Source organism: Amblyomma americanum, chromosome 5 (genome assembly GCF_052857255.1).
Source record: "Amblyomma americanum isolate KBUSLIRL-KWMA chromosome 5, ASM5285725v1, whole genome shotgun sequence".
Taxonomy (NCBI): domain Eukaryota; kingdom Metazoa; phylum Arthropoda; class Arachnida; order Ixodida; family Ixodidae; genus Amblyomma; species Amblyomma americanum.
Window position 1 is genome coordinate 184,175,131 of NC_135501.1, and position 13,734 is coordinate 184,188,864.

The 13,734-nt window shown below is 49.4% G+C and overlaps 1 protein-coding gene across 1 annotated transcript in view; it reads right to left on the reverse strand.

Moving 5' to 3' along the window:
- Positions 1-13,734, reverse strand: part of LOC144134452 (sperm-specific sodium:proton exchanger-like) — a 38,574-nt gene that overhangs the window by 22,233 nt on the left and 2,607 nt on the right. Inside the window, exons 4-11 of the mRNA XM_077667365.1 lie at positions 12,712-12,858; positions 10,552-10,662; positions 9,478-9,742; positions 8,499-8,642; positions 6,126-6,291; positions 5,262-5,343; positions 3,947-4,149; positions 1,759-1,860 (exon numbers count right to left, since the gene is read on the reverse strand). Coding sequence (XP_077523491.1) covers positions 1,759-1,860; positions 3,947-4,149; positions 5,262-5,343; positions 6,126-6,291; positions 8,499-8,642; positions 9,478-9,742; positions 10,552-10,662; positions 12,712-12,858 — 1,220 coding nt within the window. The remainder of the gene's footprint in view (positions 1-1,758; positions 1,861-3,946; positions 4,150-5,261; positions 5,344-6,125; positions 6,292-8,498; positions 8,643-9,477; positions 9,743-10,551; positions 10,663-12,711; positions 12,859-13,734) is intronic.

Sequence of the window (13,734 nt, forward strand, 5' to 3'; positions counted from 1 at the left end):
GCCAAGTTCGTAAATTTGACCAATCTCGAATAAATACAGCCTTCAGGACTGGGAATTTAACATGCCTTATAAAAATTTTCCGTAGACAGTCTATAGACTCTCTCTCTCTCTCTCTCTCTCTCTCTCTCTATATATATATATATATATATATATATATATATATATATATATATATATATATATATATATATATATATATATATATATATATATATATATATATATATATAGACTCTATTGCCTTCCTAAAGATAATACTTTTTGTCTATTCAAAGCCTATAGACAAAATTCTACTGAAAGTGAAAGTGTACGGTCATAATTATATAGATTGTCTATAGACTGTCTATAGGATTTGCATTGCCTATAGACCGTTCTCTAGGGTTTGTCTATAGTCTATAGACTTTATAGAGAGAAGTCTATGGACTGTCTAAATAAAGACGCCGCGCAGTGGCTCAGTGGTTATGGCGCTCGGCTGCTGGCCCGAAAAAGGCCGGTTCGATCCGGGCCGCGGCGGTCGAATTTCGATGGAGGCGAAATCCTAGAGGCCCGTGTGATGTGCAATGTCAGTGCACATTAAAGAACCCCTGGAGGTCGAAATTTCCGGAGCCCTTCACTACGGCGTCCCTCATAGCCTGGGTCACTTTGGGACGTTAAACTGGCATAAACCACGTCTAAAAAAGTTTTGTAAGGGTGCAGCATAACGGAGTAAAGTCAGTGAACACTTTTGAGCTAGATCGTCACATAACCGAGACCGCTAGCTCATTCTTTGTGTCCGCCGAGCCCAGCACATACTAAGTGAAGGCATCATACACGTGACCACCAGCGTAATTTCTTTAGAAAGCTGAAAAAAGGGTCGCCCGTTACATTGCTAGAGCGCCGTTGCGTGTATACCGGTACAGTATAAATAAATAGAATAGCCACTAATTCTCATTCTATGAGCTTTATTGTGTCGGCAATTCGGAGAGAGCTTGCGAACAAGAGTCTTCTACGCTTCTGTGGAACGTTGCATGATCATGACAACGTAATTCTTATCATGCACTGACCCTTTGTTTGTAAACAAGGATGATCTGCGTGGACAACGTAATTCTTATCATGCACCGACCCTTTGTTTGTAAACAAGAATGATCTGCGTGGACAAGAAATGCCTACGTAAACACAAGGTGCTCTCTTACGAAACAAAGCACAGCACACATGACGGAGGGACGCATTCCGAACACTGAAAATGTTGTGCCGGACGTGGCGGCTGCGTTTTTATGGAGGCAAAACGCTAAGGCGCCCGTGTGCTGTGCGATGTCAGTGCACGTTAAAGATCCCCAGGTGGTCGAAGTTATTCCGGAGCCCTCCACTACGACACCTCTTTCTTCCTTTCTTCTTTCACTCCCTCCTTTATCCCTTCCCTTACGGCGCGGTTCAGGTGTCCAAGATATATGAGACAGATACTGCGCCATTTCCTTTCCCCCCAAAACCAATTATTATTGTGCCGGACGTGCAGGTCAAACAGCAGACAATGATTTTTCCTTGTTTCTCGCAATTTTTTTACACCTTCGAGAAAAAAAATACCTGGTTGCCACAATCGACAAACAAGTTCGACTATACTGTAAAAATTTAACCTAGGCTGACCATAGAGCAGTCCTCTATAACGCCGCCATATTGGATCAGTTGAAGCGCCCCTTCCAGGCCTTGGAAATCACCGAATTCGCCATCAATGTCAAAGTTATCCAGTTTTGGGAAACAACTTTGAGACTCGTGTGCTCCCACCATGTGATCGGTGTCGTCCTTGAACACGACCTTGGTGATCCGGTTGAGCCTGTCGGACAGCTTTCGCGGCGGCTGCTTTGCGGGCGCAGGTTTTATCGCCTCCTGCGATAAGAAGCGGATCGCCACTATCGGTGAACAATGCCCTGTCCATAGTCGGATACAAACAAAGCTGCAGTGAAACTTCGCCCACATTCAGGACCACTGCACAGAATTACTCCGCGACAAAAAGCAGTTTGTGAAGGCTTTCATTTGGGCTAGTTGGTTGTAGCTGTGAAACATATTGACTAGCGCATACACAGACAGGGACCAAAGTAAGAGTAAGAGACAGGACACCTGAGAGTAAGAGACAGGTGTCCCGTCTCTTACTCTTACTTTGGTCCCTGTCTCTGTATGCGCTAGTCAATATGTTTCACAGCAGTTTGTTGTTGGAGCTTTTCTTGTTGCCTAAGCAAGGAGATAACTACAACGAAATCATTATTTCAGAGACTTTAATGCCTCTGGCTGGTTTAATGTAGCCATAACATTACAAAGCTTACTTCCTTCACTGTTGTGATTAATAAGCAGAGTAATAGAGGACACCACGCACCACTGCCCAATGTTCTCAACTGCTGGTTTGTTAGGCTGTACCATACTGTAGTTTCTATCGGTTCGCGCTGAACTGAATGCGTTACAGCTGGATCCTGCGAATCAGGGGCCACATAGTGTCAGAGCACCTCGCTCTAAGGAACTTCTGAGGCTGGCTGGCACCCACCACTTCTGTAAGTGACAACTCGTCATGCATTAGCATGCCGGCAGAACCTGCATTTTTCTAACCAGCGTACAGTCCCAAGGAATCGTCGAGTGGCGTCACCTGTACGTTCCCCTTCGGTGCCAACAAATTGGGATACAATGTACCGCGCTATCGGCGCTACGCAAGCACTTCATCACGTGTTAAGAGGAGCACGTTAACAAGTGCACATCGCTGTTACACTAGAAACAGCCAGGTCTGTCTAAAATGTTTTGTATAGAACTGAGCCGACGCTACTGCTAACCCGAGGATGTTTTAACGCTTATAGGTGTCAGCAAGTGTAGTGACTGCGTGCTATTTCTGCCACGTGCTCGCCAACAGTGCCCATAATAAGCAAACCGATAATTATTAACTGGTTTCAGTCGGCTGGTTACAGTAGTCACCTTACTAATAAGCTTAATTCCTGACACGTCCTCTTATGATGCCATTATGATAATTTCCTTCTCTTCTGCCTGTCGCCCTTCACAGGCAACAAAGATAGGTGAAAGTGACAGGTGTCACATTGTGACACCTACCGCTATCGCTATCTCAGTGTGTGTACCACTATCGGAGTACGCTCAATCTCTTTGAGCGGCAATGTTCTTCCGCCACCGCCGTGCGAAACCACGGCGGTAGCGTCACCTTCCGTGCCCTGGAATGCACAGTACTCACGGATTGAAATAGGACATTCGGAGCGCGTGGCCGTCGCTTCATGGAGCGCCGCCCGTAGATGCTCATGGAACCAAGGTGGTGCATTGTGGTATGGCGCGAGGGGGAGAACATCTACAAAGCAGAATTGTTCCTTCCAGTAGCCAACGAGCTGGCCTGTTGTTTACCACATGCCTGCGTGGCACTGCGAGGGTGGCGCTCCGAATGTCCTATTTCAATCCGTGAGTACTGTACATACAGGATTGGTAACGTTCCCACGCAACAGCGTCTGCTTTTGAACAGTATAGGGGACGCATTTACAGTGCCGGCGTTGCCAGTGTTCAGAGGCAAGGACAAGACTCCTCCATTAACTACAAGTATTTTTAATATCGAGGGCGTCGTAAGAGCATCACTACACGACTCGAAAGGAGACCCGTGGACTGCGGATTTTTGACCCACCCTGTACGTTTTGTTGTATTACGCAGTTGATCGCAGAAAAGATTCCATACACCCCATCACGCGCATATTTTCGGACGGACCCTCGCAACTCATGCCATTAAACAGCGTTGAGTGTGACCTTTCGAACGGTGCATGCCGATATGCGGCGATTTCTCATAGCATGGTGGATGTGGCAAATGTTTTATACGTGACGGTATTTTTTGCGAATGGAAGATGAACTTGCGGGGTACGAGCCATAAAATTCATCCTGCCTTAAATACTGCGACAACACGCACCCTTGCGGGCGATCTGTGAAATATGGGCGTAGACACTGACCGTCTGCGGTTGTCCGCTGTGCAGCTGGTAGCCGAGCGAGAGCATGTCCGCAAGGTAGATGCGCTCCTCGATCCACTTCCAGTCGGCGCCGCTGAATCCCTGCCGGCTGCGCTGCCGCTGGCGGGACCGGGTGGCCGCTTCCCAGATGGACTTTATGGAGTGACGCACGCGGGCAGACTCCGGCGCGTCCAGCTTTAGCAGCCCTGCAGCAGTTGTCCAATTAATGCTTCCAAGGGCAAGGGGGTGTATTGTTATAGCACAAGGAGCCTGCTAGTTTTCCCGGCGCTGTGTCACTGTCACATTCAGTTAGGCCGTGGGACAAGTGCGGGACTGGTTACGTTTGAATCTGCGTGAGAATCTAGCACAGAACTGCTAGCCGCAACCAGTGGCGTAAATCGCGGAGGGGGGGGGGGGGGGGGGGGGGGGCAAGCCCCCACCTTTCGCTTAGGGTAGGGTACACAGCATGCGAGCGAGGAGACCTCCTAATTCCCTTTTCCACGGGATGGCTGAGCAGAATCAGGATGTTCACAAAACAGCGCTGTCGTAATTACAATCCGCCAACAATCAAAGGACATGCCATGACTACGCATGCCATGAATTCTGCATATATGGGCATTAATTCATTTACGCTATCGCGTCATGCCCTTAAGGCTTTCGCGTCATGCCCTTAAGGCGGAGCTTAAAGGGGCTCTGAAACGCCTTCCGAGGAGAGCACATTAGCTCACTTAATCACTGCACTGTGTTGCCATGAAAACCAGAGTCAAATAATACTCTTCTACACGCAGCAGACGACCCACAATCGCGCGTCAAAGTTGACGAGCCCTTCCCGGCGACTTTTTCATGCTCGCGCCCTCCTCCGTCCCCAGTATCTGCGTAGTCAAGGTGAGAGGTGGCCATTGGTTAGATTCTTTCAGACGTCAGGCAGCTACCGTGGCCGCGGCCAATAAGCCGCTTAGCTCCAGCGTGTCGGGAAGCTCCGCTCCCAGAGGGGCGTCTGCGAAGGAGCGCCGACCTTCCAGCGTGCAAAAAGTGACGAGAGGAGAGGGAAAGGCGCGAAGACGCTGAAATTCATATTTTAACTACAGATAACCAAGCTTCTACAAAGCGCACTTAAAAAATCCTTGCTGGACACTATTCGTGAAGCGGCGTGCTTCAATATCCCGGGCATGCCGCAACTTTATTAGAGTCCCCTTCACAGCCCCTTTAAGTGTCACCTCTAGTTTTTTGACTGCTTGTGACAGCGTTTCGGATGCGTTGTTTGCGTTTCATTTGACGCGGATGGTACGTTGCGAAGAGATTCTGTTCGTGAGCTCACCGAGGTTCTTCATGAGCGGGGAGATCGTGAAGGCGGGAATAAGGTTGGCCTCGACCACGGCCAGTATCCGAGCCAAGCGCTCCTGCCAAGAAGAGCCAGTCAATTTGGCGCGTTATATCCGCCGCGAACTGGATCGTCCGATAATCGTCACGAGAGTCATACAAAAGGGACTTCCGTTACCAGCGGTAGCGGAAAGGTGGCACCGTTCTCAAAGTCTATTCCTTACAATTTATTGCCACTGGACTAGTATGTTTAGCTCATGCCAGCAAATCACGGGCTATGAAAACACTGTGAACATACTTTACAAGCGGAATGTTCACAAGTAGAATCGGTGAACGACTGGATCGCTCTTGTTGCTTCTTCAACTATATTCTTCTTCAGCTATATAAAGTTACTCTGAAAGCTGCATAGGTTTAATTGCAGCGCTTTTTCGTGGCGGTATACGTTGAAAACACCCCGAAATTGAGCGCAAAGCGCCAAATGAAGACGATATAAGAAAGTTAACAGCGCTGGTTGAAAATCCAAACTGTCGTGGTCGACTCACTATTGTACTTCAGAAACGTGATCATACAGAAATGCGTAAAAGTGTCGACATAAGCATGTCAGCGTTTTTCCTGTCCTCCGTCGTCATCGTCTTGGTCTGAATTTCATGACAGGATATGTGCAGCCAGTGACATAAAAGGACAGTTGTGAAAATATACGCCGCCTGACCACTACAAGCACGTTACGGACTTGAATTCTCTCACTAAGACTGAACTAAAACTGCTGTCGCCACTACGATCACTACGCAGCACACAGCGATATAGAAGGAAAAACCCGTCTCAGAGTTGAGCAGTGTGAGAAAGAAAAAGAGGGATATCTGACCGCTACGGTGTGTTTGTAGACGAGGGTGCCCATGGCTCGCGTTGACAGCGACACCATGGCAACGGGGCCCTTCAACGAGAGCCAGGCAAGTACCAAGGCCTGGCGCCCGGTCAGATGGTAGCCCGTGCGCTTCAGCACCGGGAACAGCACCACCACGGTGATCACTCTGCGGGGGAGAGGAGGACAGCAGTGCACTCTAATCGCGTAGGTTGATGTAACACGTACGCTGATTCCTTTATCCCTTTGTGCAGAAGCGGGACACATGTGTCCCATATGCTTCACATTCCGGAAAACGGAAAACGATGCAACTACCTACCACACTTTTGCGTTCGGCATACTACTGAACCCACAAACAAGCCATTCAGTGCGTTTTTATATTTCGCTAATAGGCCTCCTTGCTGTTCTGTGTGTTTTTATAAGCGCAGGTGTCTTACAGTTGAATGAGACCCGTCTTGGCGGAGAGAAATAATTGAAAAATTGTTGAGCTTTTGAGCCTTTTCCTTCAGTCAACTGTCTCATACTACTTCTTGAAGCACTTTTTAATTCTAATACAATTTGCCTCATCATCATGATCATCATCATCGTCATCATCAGCCTAACTACACCAACTCCAAGGCCAAGGCCTCTCCTATGTTTCTCCAATTAACCCTGTCCTACAATTTGTCTAATACGCCTAAAGGACTAAGGTACCAAATTTGAGGTCTTTTCCCGAAGCTATTGGTGATACTGTGTACCCCTTTTTTTTCTACAAAACTTGTTGTCGAAACGGATTGAAAGTGATGTCATCCAATTCGTAATGTCATTCTGAGCGCTAACTCACCATTTCTATGCACATGAGTCGTGCACAGAGCTTGCGCCTTGAAAACGGTTTTATGACATACGCGGCGTAGTGTCTGACCTCTTCACACTTTGGATAGAGCAAGCTGTCGGGCTAGTTCGTTTGACGTCACTTTCGTAGCAGCGCTAAGCGACGCGAGGACCGAGACGTCAGCGTTGTCCGTGTGTCGCTCTTGTCTTGATCCTGGTGTTGCGTCGCGCTGCTACAAATTTAATATTAGCTTATTTCCGTGGATCTCTGTCAGAACATAGGAATTAAGATAGCCAATGATTATGACAATTTTCTCGCATACATCAGCTGGCGCTTTTGTAGCGATAGCTACATTACGGTAGCATTTCGAGACTTAAGCGTGGCGGAGCCGCCACGCTGTGGCGCCGCCACGTGGTCACGTGGTTGGTTACGTGGTGCGGAGCAGCTGCCGGCGGTGCGGCGCGTCTGCGAAACCGAGCTGCAACAGCTGTGCGCATGCGCCGTGTCAAGTGGGACGAAGATGAAGAAGGAACGCCCAGAGAAACGAAGCAACGAAGTACTGATTTTGCATTTGCAATTCTCAGTGGTTAGAGTGGCTCGACTACTGATCCGGAGTTCCCGGGTTCGAACCCGACCGCGGCGGCTGCGTTTTTATGGAGGAAAAACGCTAAGGCGCCCGTGTGCTGTGCGATGTCAGCGCACGTTAAATATCCCCAGGTGCTCGAAATTATTCCGGAGCCCTCCACTACGACACCTCTTCTTCCTTTCGTCTTTCACTCCCTCCTTTATCCCTTCCCTTACGGCGCGGTTCAGGTGTCCAGCGATATATGCGACAGATACTGCGCCATTTCCTTCCCCCAAAACCAATTATTATTATTATTTATTGCAATTCAACTGGTACCCGCCGCGGTGGCTCAGTGGTTAGAGCGCTCGGCTACTGATCCGGAGTTCTCGGGTTCGAACCCCACCGCGGCGGCTGCGTCTTTATGGAGGCAAAACGCTAAGGCGCCCGTGTGCTGTGCGATGTCAGTGCACGTTAAAGATCCCCAGGTGGTCGAAATTATTCCGGAGCACTCCACTACGGCACCTCTTTCTTCTTTCACTCCTTCCTTTATCCCTTCCCTTAAGGCACGGTTCAGGTGTCCAATGATATATGAGACAGATACTGCGCCATTTCCTTTCCCCAAAAACCATATATTATTATTAATTCAACTGAGCAAGTTGCACTCGACCAGCTGTAGCTATCGCGTCACTCCAGGTTTAACCAGAGCTAAACCACCGCCAATTTTTTTCTAAGTACATGCTGGCGACCATCCCTTGCAAATTAGTATTATTATCTTCCTTCCCTTCTATTAATGTGGAGTAGTAACCCTGAGACGCTATCCTTTTGCCTACCTAGCTCTCCGCCCTTCCGCACAGTGCATCTTTTTGCTGCTCCTTCTTGGTATCGTTCTTTGAATGTGGAAGCATTGCCACCAAGCATAAACGTGGAGGGCGGTTAAGCAACAAGAACACAACAAAGAGCACCGTTACGAGTGAAGCGATGTTTTTCCGGGTGTCCGCACCTGTTGCTGAGGCGCACGAAGCAGTAGACGGTGGGCATGTAGACGGGACGGTAGCTGCGGATGTTGGACAGTTCCCGGCCGACGCGCATCGATGCCAGGAAGACCAGCAGCACGGCCAGCACGTACCGGTACGTGCTCCAGAACCTGGGCGGCGCCGAAAAGTTACGAGGCTAAGAGGATTTGGGGCAAGTTTCGCTAAGACAAACTGACCTCGGTGCACCGACCAGAACTGCTAGGTCAGACCTCTTGCTGATCGCACTGACTCGCGGGTGCGACTGATGGCCAAGGGCTTTGTCAAGTGTATACAGGTCATCGACTTGGCTCCTCGACCATGTGGTATGGCTCATTATACATCGTCAGCGTACGTGATCTCTCGTAGGTGAAATGAACTATGATCCCCAGCCATAAAGAGTCTGACTTCCAGGAACGTCATAGAACTCCACTACATCGTTTAAAGCAATACACTTGGACAGTATATTTTGGACAAACGCTCTGCCTTCAATTGGCTGCTATATTTGCACTGAACGACCCCGCTGAAGACTCGGCATACCTCGCGACCACAACTATTAGCTTGATTCTATCAATATGGCATCCTGGTTAGATTGCGTCGTGGCTGCATCCTTAGCAGTATACCCTATACTCTCTAATCATTAAAGGGAGTAAGCTGTCCTCTAGATCACTCTCTTTTTACTCCATATAGTATACACTGTACATGAAGAATGGCTCGTCGTCGGCCATGGAACTCTATAGTGCGCATCTATCCGGGGTACTACAGAACCATTCTACATGACTCAGAGGCAGTTACCTTTGGACTGTACATCTAAGCAACCTGCGAACCTAGCAGAACGGCCCCTGTAGAAGACTCGGCAAATCTCACGCAGTTCCTTGGGGCGACGACCGTAGGATCGAAGTCAATCTCTATGGCAACCGGGTTAGATCGCGTCGTGGCTACATCGTTACCAGCACATGCTGTGCATACCTGAGGAAGGGCTCCTCATCGGTCATGGCTGCCGAGGTGGCGCAGGCCTTCATGGTGAGCCCCATGGCGATGACACCGAGCATTCCGCCGCGGAACATGAACAGGTCGGCCAAGTAGTAGGTGACGTAGACGGAAGCCAGCGAGAGGCTACACATGAGCGTCGCCTCGTAGTGCAGGTGGTCCAGCACGTAGGCCATGACATGGCCCACCACTTTTCCCAGCACCAGGCTGCCCAGCACGAACCACGCGAACCACGTCACCACGCCTGCACCGGGGGCAGTGCACCTCGATATAGAACCTATCGAAGGATGGTTAATGCCGGCCAAGCTCTGTCTCGTTGAATGTCTTAAACACGAGTATATTGTCATCATAACTTCAGCTCGCATATCATCAACTTGTGTTTGCTGTCTGTCGACCATAACCTCGCTTTCCATTTCTTAAGCGCATTTTGTTTTTTTCTCTTTGGTGCCCAGGTTCTTCGATATGGACACACACACACACACACACACACACACACACACACACACACACACACACACACACACACACACACACACACACACACACACACACACACACACACACACACACACACACACACACACACACACACACACACACACACACACACACACACACACACACACACACACACACACACACACACACACACACACACACACACACACACACACACACACACACACACACACACACACACACACACACACACACACACACACACACACACACACACACACACACACACACACACACACACACACACACACACACACACACACACACACACACACACACACACACACACACACACACACACACACACACACACACACACACACACACACACACACACACACACACACACACACACACACACACACACACACACACATGCCTAGAAATGCATTACAGCGGCGCGACAGACCTCTGCAACCTCCCCCCCCCCCTCATAGCCCGATAACTAAGCAGCGTTCATAAAGCCAACCGAATCATCGTCCTAGGCCGCGCACTGATTGCGCCTGGTGACAGTAACGACCGCGGAATACTCACGCGTGGCGCTGATGCTGTCCGAGTTGCTGTCGACCACCTCCCAGAAGAGGAAGAGAGAGGTGGACACCAGTGCCTCGCCCGCCAGAACGGTCTCTAATATGCGGGCCTTGACTGCAGTGGTAGGGCATTAGGGGTAAGGGAAAGAATTGGCAAAATAACAGCGATGGGACTGCGAACAACACTGTTTGCTTTCAACGCGATAGCGTAAGGAGGGCCATGAAGACGAAAACTGCCCGGTGGCGTCGGCATCTGTGTGAACCCTCCACCTGCTAAATTTTGCAGGTGTTGTTTTGGCGGATTTCCCACTCTACACCTGCCAACCAGCTTCCTCTTCACATGTAAAGGAGAGGAGGTAGATGCCGGAAGAAGAATGGTTCAGGAAAATCGAAAGTGACTGAAGAAAGTGACCCGCCGCGGTGGCTCAGTGGTTAGGGCGCTCGACTACTGATCCGGAGTTCCCGGGTTCGAACCCGACCGCGGCGGCTGCGTTTTTATGGAGGAAAAACGCTAAGGTGCCCGTGTGCTGTGCGATGTCAGTGCACGTTAAAGATCCCCAGGTGGTCGAAATTATTGCGGAGCCCTCCACTACGGCACCTCCTTCTTCCTCTCTTCTTTAATTCCCTTCCTTATCCCTTCCCTTACGGCGCGGTTCAGGTGTCCAACGATATATGAGACATACTGCGCCATTTCCTTTCCCCAAAAACCAATTATTATTATTATTACTGAAGAAAGTGACTCAGACAAAAGCAGGCCTGTGAAAATTAACACAGCCTCCCGAATAATTATTATCTGCGCAAAAATGAGACCTGCGAGACCTAATACTCCTCGCATTGCTCAGGAAGAGCAGCCTGGGTCTCATAAGCCCTACTGCTGGGTGTGTTTGAAACAGCCACTTGCCGGTGCAGTGGCGCATCGCTTAACCTTGAAACCCTAGCCTGGAACCGTTTCGATGGGGGCGAAACGCAAAGGCGTCCGTGTGCTTTGCGATGTCAGTGCACGTTAAAGATCCCCCGGTGGTCGAAATTATTCCGGAGCCCTCCACTACGGCACCACTTTGTTCCTTTCATCTCTCAGTCCTTCCTCTATTCCTTTTCTTACAGCGTGGTTCAGGTGTACGCCGAGTTATGTGAGGCAGATACTGCGCCATTTCCTTTCCCCCAAAACCAATTTTCAACTGCCCGTGTGCTGTGTGATGTCAATGCACGTTAAAGATCCCCAGGTGGTCGAAATTATTCCGGAGCCCTCCACTACGGCACCTCTTTCTTCCTTTCTTCTCTCAGTCCCTCATCTATCCCTTTTCTTACGGCGTGGTTCAGGTGTCCGCCGAGATGTGAGACAGATACTGCGCCAGTTCCTTTCCTCCAAAACCAATTTTCACTTCCAACCGAAAGCGAAACGAAACGCGACGTGCTAGCGATGCGGTCATAATAATAATAATAATAATAATAATAATAATAATAATAATAATAATAATAATAATAATAATAATAATATTAATAATAATAATAATAATAATAATAATAATTGGTTTTGGGGGAAAGGAAATGGCGCAGTATCTGTCTCATATATCGTTGGACACCTGAACCGCGCCGTAAGGGAAGGGATAAAGGAGGGAGTGAAAGAAGAAAGGAAGGAAGAGGTGCCGTAGTGGAGGGCTCAGGAATAATTCGAGAGAGAGAGAGAGAGAAAAACTTTATTGTTGGAGAGGAAGTCGGGGCACTCCCCTGGGTCTCCGCACGACCCCACTGCACTCAAGTGTTTATGTCCCTAAGGTCCATAACACTGGCAGCCCGGCCGGTGGCGATTGTCTGCACGGCCGGATCCTCCGAGGGCATCAGGGTCTCCCAGTCCTCCCAGGTCTTGAGGTCCTCTAGGCCGCGCGGGGGAGGGTCCGCCGGGCAGAGGGAGAGGATGTGGAGGGAAGAGGCGAATGAATAATAATGGTTCTGGGCACAAGGTGCAGACAGGAGTGTGGAAGGAGGGGTGATAGGGGGCTAGGGTCAGGGGTGAGGGGAGTGTGTGTGTCTGTAGTTTGCGCCAGAGTGTTGCGTGTTTGTTATCTAGGGACACCTGGGGATCTTTAACGTGCACTGACATCGCACAGCACACGGGCGCCTTAGCGATGCGGTCCTGGAAACGCGGTTTGTGATGTACACTCACACGGCGAGTGCGTGATGACATCGCTGATCACCATGGGCTCCTGGTAGGCCATCAGCAGGCTCGTGAAGACCAAGTCCCGAACGTAAAAAGTTGTGCTCAGCTGCCGCAATGCGTACAGCGTGAGGCCGTTGAGCATCGCCGCTATCACTGTGTATAGTGATTGCAAAAGGTGCGGAATAGAGGTATATCATCATCACTGACCCTGATGCGGGCGGCCAAAACCCATTTCTTTGCCTGCTAATCCCTTCCCTCTTGAAAAATGTGTACAGGTTTGAATGGGAGACAAATAGGATTATGGCACATTTCCAAAGAGATTCAGCCTTTGAGCGACTCTTTAGTGGAGGGCTTCGTATAACTACCATTCTTACATCACACAGTACATGCAAGTCGTGGGTTCAAACCCGCCCACTATGGTAGCACTTCGATGTAGGAAAAATGTGAAAATTCAGTGTAATGTGCATTGTTAGTGCCCGTTAAGCATCCCAGGTGGTGGAAATTATCCGGAGCCCTCCACTACGGCGTCCCTCATAGACTGAGCCGCTTTGGGACGTCGTTCCTATAAAGCCAAACCAAATATGCTATAATCCTATTTGCTGATCCGTTCAAACCTATATACATTTTTCAGTAGGGAATTGTAAGCAGGCTTGGTGCTACGGCGTGGTCAAATTTTCAGTGCGCGAGCACTGGTACACCCCCAGTCTCCGATTTCGCCAGTGTTTTTGTCCGAAGCCTCTGGCAGTTGGCCCGCCTGCCAACTTACCCACCGGGTTGTGGGCAACCTGCCAGTCATGTTCTTCGTGCAGCGTCTGCTATAGGCTTATGGTTGCTAAACACACAAGACAACGTGGTGTTTGAGCCATATCTTGAATTAACAACGCAAATTCCGTCTATAAACGTGGTATCGACCAACGCTTATCTTAAACAGCCCCCTTGCGGGAAGTTTTGGCTTGCAGCAGTAGCTTTATAGCCTGAAAAGGATATCCGTCTTCCACGCATAGGTCCAAATCGTAGTTTACTTCTTGT